At 41.9% G+C, this 4,749-nt stretch overlaps 1 protein-coding gene across 1 annotated transcript; it reads right to left on the reverse strand.

Moving 5' to 3' along the window:
• Positions 1 to 206: 206 nt before the first annotated feature.
• Positions 207 to 4,156, reverse strand: CKX7 (cytokinin oxidase 7). Its single transcript, XM_059598729.2, has 4 exons — positions 3,344 to 4,156; positions 2,870 to 3,148; positions 1,632 to 1,894; positions 207 to 739 (listed from the first exon to the last, which is right to left on the reverse strand). Exons 1-4 carry the CDS (start codon positions 4,040 to 4,042, stop codon positions 418 to 420), a joined length of 1,563 nt encoding a protein of 520 aa, XP_059454712.2. The 5' UTR covers positions 4,043 to 4,156; the 3' UTR covers positions 207 to 417.
• Positions 4,157 to 4,749: the final 593 nt, after the last annotated feature.

Raw genomic sequence — 4,749 nt, forward strand, 5'->3', positions numbered from 1 at the left:
ATTGGCCTGTGGCTTGTGACTCCTAGTACTTATTTTTTTGCATCACAGCTTATGATAGAGACCAGCACCAATTAAGTCTTGTCTCTCATTATTGATGTGCGGGTCAAAGTTACGTGGTACAGTTGGCAATGGTGCACAAATTAATTTCATTTACGAACATTACAATCAAATGTTAACTTGTTCAACTACCTCAAATCTTTTCATTTTGTCAAGATTTTGTTGCTGCCTTTTGTTTTAAAGAAAAGGGTATATCATTAAGGAACAAAATTTTTCTCCTTTTTTTTTTTTTTTTGGCGCAAAATATTTCTTTACAATGATGGAAGATAGGAAAAACACAAATACCTACAAAGGTAATGACATTAATGGACCTGATCATGATCTGATCAAATCAAGATAAGACGGCTACTGATAATCCTCCTAGAGGTGACGGATCCTCGAAAATATTTTCTGACCGGGCGCAAGGATGGCCAATGGATCAAAACTTGCCTTTCTTTCAATGAATCTTGTCCATTGGTTCCCAAAATGTGCCTTCCATTCCTCCTGTGAGGAGTAGTGAGGGAGATAGAGTTTGAAATCAAAGCCCTTGTTAATGCAACACTTGATAATCTCATGGTTTTGGGCAACCATTTTTTCAACTGAAGGGCCCTTTGGGTACGCAGTGAACCTGAGCAATGCCACTATGTAGAAGATCTCGTCATTCTCGTCCTTTGGTATCACCACAGATGTACGTGTATCCCACCTGATACAGTAAAAATTAACTTTTAATTTTTAATTTTTTTTTTTAAATTTCGTATACCAATGAATTTGTGACATTATTGGTACAAATGAACAAATACAAAGAAAGACTGGCATTTTCTGTGGGCCTGAGAACACCATCATTGATCTGACAAATAACCGGGCATTTTCGTCAATGAGAAAATCATTGCTGGAGCCCAGACAAATTATGGTGTCATTATAACCCGGCTGGCGAATAAAATTCTTTGTCGTTTCTAGAATGGCAAGTAACAGTGACCAGTGAAAGTAACTCCACTTTTTCCAGTTTTTTTCTCTTCAAAAATGATAAATATTAACACATCACTTATTGGTACTCCAAGTGACGAAAATGCCCCCCACAAAATCGAATATTACCAAACCTACCCCCCCCAAGTGGTTTGAATCTGTCCCTGACTAGACCAAATGCAAAAAGCACAAAGAATTGGGTTATAATAAAATACTCTCACCGTATCTTTGTCCCACAAAGTACGCTCCCTACGTTTGCACCTACCCAGACGCAATTAGAAAAAAAAAATTTTAGCCTGTGGGCTCTTATAGGGTACGGTAGAGTGCAGCGTTAAATGGTTCGACTCTCACTCTCAGTGTAACAGAAAAGCCAGCGGGGATAGTTTGGTGGGGTCGTTTTGGGAATTGCCATAATCCTCCGGCCCCCACTCGGATGACCTTAGGGAGTAGAAAATATTTGACCTACCTCCAAAATCTTAACTACCCCATTCAAAATGTTCAGCAAATTAGTAAGCATATCGTGTCGATAGGGCCAGGTGACAAAAAAAAAAAAAAAATTCTCTCACAAAATCAAGAATTTGTAATGGGCGGCACACAAAAAACATGTGAGATTGAGTGGGCAATACACTTACATGCTTCGCGTCAGCGGGTAGATCAGCATGGGCCCGCCGACCCCGCCCTTTAGGATGTTCTTGAACACGTGGCGGTCGAAATCAGCGATATCGGACTTTGATACGAACAAGTTTAGCCACGGGTGCGGCGCATCCCAATCACCGTTGGCTTTGGCGTGTTCCTCTGCTTGTTTCACACGTAATAGAAACTCCATGTAGTTCAAGTCCATCTCGAACTTTAAATGTCTAAGAAATCCTAGCCGTCCAAGCAACCTGTTTACAACCTGGAAAGAAACCAAACCAGCAAATAAGGAAGGAACAAGGGGCAGTCATATAATCAAATAAGCCAAAGACATGGTGTTCATGGTTTACAGGTTCCAGAAAATGATGGCTTTTTGGCCATTTGTGCGACTGTGGGGACCATAACGTCAGCAAAATGTCAATGACCAGCTCAATTACGTCTACAGTGACGCATCATTACCATTTTAACCCCGACTCGATCTTGTATACACGAAAGTGACAAATCTGACGGGTGATATGGAACCATTTTAGATGATGCAAACTATACAACATTCTCGGCCGTTGGATCTTTGATCCAAGTAATCAAATCTGTTAGATGAAATGGTATATTATTTTTTTACTTCAATATAAGGCTTTCGTTTACGAAGCATAATTGGAGGAAAAAGTAGAATGTTATTCTCGTAATTAAAAGCTGAATCCATGGGCTTTTTATGGTTTAATGTGTCAGAAAATCCAATGGGGGGATATATTATTACCGTATGGTCGCTTTCAAAAGAACAAAAGATCAAAAATTAAAAAAAAAAAAAAAAAAATAGTGATAGTAATTAAAAAATAGGCGGGGACAAGGATTGAAATGCTAGGTGGCGATCAGGTGCACGAGAAAGAGCGTCCTCCATTGCTGAGCTGCCTACACGTGTAAGCGAAGTATGTCTGTTTTGACTTTTTCACCGTCCGGCGAGACAGTTTTTGGCGTGGAACCCACGTTGTGGTTCATGGTCAAAATTTTAACGGCGAGAGCTAACTAGGAATTAGGAAACAGCTAGGTCAAAACTCAGTGATGAGGCCAATTACGGCCCCACACGTGGTGTTACTGTGTCCTACAACGTCCAGAACTCCCCAACTAAAAGAAAAAGAAAAAAGAAAAAAGAGAGTAATTTATGATCATAAGGTGCATTTGATTTCAATGAGCTACGTTGCAGGAGATTAAGAGAGAGCTGGAGGGTTGGTAAATTCGTTACCGCATCAACAGTTGAGGGGTGGTCAGTGTCTCGGTAGTGCAGAGCCACTTCGAGACAGTAGAGAACGGAGCCAGCGGTCGCCGGAATTCGAGATGGATCGAACGGCGCCTGCTGCGGATCCAACGGCACTGAGGGCCAACCATTGGATGGGTCATCACTGTTCAGGAAAACGAAACCCTCCACGTAATCAAACGAGTCGTTCTCTTGCCGAGTCACCAGCAACTCGGCGTCGCGACTGAATTCCTCAAACTCAGTGTACACCACCCGTATCCATCTCACCTAATCACAATAAATAAACCACAATTAATTACGTTTCGTAAACGTGTCGTTCATGCAATAATCTCACTAGAGAATAGAGATTTCTTCTTTTGTTCTTTCAAAAAAAAAAAGAAAAAAAGAAGAGATTTCTTCTTTTGTATTTTTTTTTCCTAAAAAGAAGAAAGAAGAGAATTTGGATAATCGGAAAATACCCACCTTGTCCGGTGCCGGCTGTAGCTCGACCTTAGCTCTGGTAATGATGCCGAACTGGCCGAGACCGCCAAGAGCCGCAAAGAAGAGTTGAGGGTTCTGGGCCTCCGAGCAAATTATAATATCGCCTTTGCCCGTGACGACCTCTAATTCTGCTACGTTCGACGTTTGTGGACCGTAACGGAAGGCCTGGCCGCTGACGCCGGCATTCGATAACGTCCCGCCCACCGTCAAACTTAGGTAATCAGTCCACGACCTCGGAGCAAGCCCGAAGTCCAAGACGCACCGTTTGAGGACATCTTCCCATAATGCCCCTCCGGACACATCGGCGTAGGGCGTCCCATTAATCCGCACCACTTGGAAATGGTCCTCCATGGAACGCATATCCATGACAAGTCCCCTATCAGCCATCGCCTGCCCGTTGATGGAGTGGCCGTTGCCCCTTGCGGCCACCGTCAGATTCGATGACCGCAGAGCCGCTTTGACCACCCTGGCCACGTCATCGCTGTTGGCCGGTTTGACAAAGCCCAAGGGCTTGAAGGAATACACGCCGCCGAAATCCTTACCGGCTAAGCCGGTAGCCACGCAGTCGATACTGCCTTGGAGGTCCAGCGCGTCGCAGAGGCTGGAACAGTCGTCTTCCTCGTCGGCTTGCCTCGATTCGACGTCGTTCCCGTGTACGAAACGCTCAAGGTATGCTATCATCGTCGCCGTCGAACAGAGGACTTGTTGGTTTTCCAGGTCAATCTCGCCGGTAACCGAGCAAATGTTTCTGTTGCCTCTTTAAAGCCCCTCTCTCTCTCTCTCTCTCTCTCTCTCTCTGAGTCACTCACTCGTAGTTGCCTTTTGGAGTTTAGGCTTTAAATAGCGGTTAATCGATTAGGATTTTGTTGGGAAATAAAAAAATGATTTCGAGAAAAAAGAAAATATAATTATGACATCGGCTTATAGCTTCGATATTCTGTTGACGTTTTGATCCTATCGACATCCCCTGTCTGCCACTTCCACATATAATAAAATTTCAGAAATTTTCTCACCCGGCGCACTTCTATTCTAAACCCGTCCTCACGAGTTAATTCATGAGCACTCCCAGTTTTTTTTTTTTTTGTTGAAAATAATTGTAAAATCAGTCTATTAGACTATTATGGTTAATTCGTTTTTTTTATGATATCAAAATAAACTCCAAAATTTTTAAGGTATGCCAAAGCCAAAAAAAATAATTTAATCTCTACAGTTAAATTTTGTCTACTAGTTTAATAGATTTCGATAACATAAAACATTAGAGTTAATAAAATTGTACCATGTGTTCTATTTAAGTAAGTGTTACATTAATAAAATTCGTTAAATTAGTGGGTAGAATTTGATTGAAGAAAGTAAATTGTTTTTAAGGTATACTTTAAGGACATTTAAAT

This window comes from Corylus avellana, chromosome 7 (assembly GCF_965113065.1).
Source record: "Corylus avellana chromosome 7, dhCorAvel1.hap1.2, whole genome shotgun sequence".
Taxonomy (NCBI): Eukaryota; Viridiplantae; Streptophyta; class Magnoliopsida; order Fagales; family Betulaceae; genus Corylus; species Corylus avellana.

Bases quoted from the DNA above. Each gene is read 5' to 3' on its own strand.
- CKX7 (XM_059598729.2), bottom strand. From the start codon at position 4,042: ATGATAGCATACCTTGAGCGTTTCGTACACGGGAACGACGTCGAATCG. The intron at 3,149-3,343 runs GTGGGTATTTTC...TATTGTGATTAG, and splicing joins TACAGCCGGCACCGGACAAG to GTGAGATGGATACGGGTGGT. The intron at 740-1,631 runs GTAAGTGTATTG...TTACTGTATCAG, and splicing joins TACCCGCTGACGCGAAGCAT to GTGGGATACACGTACATCTG.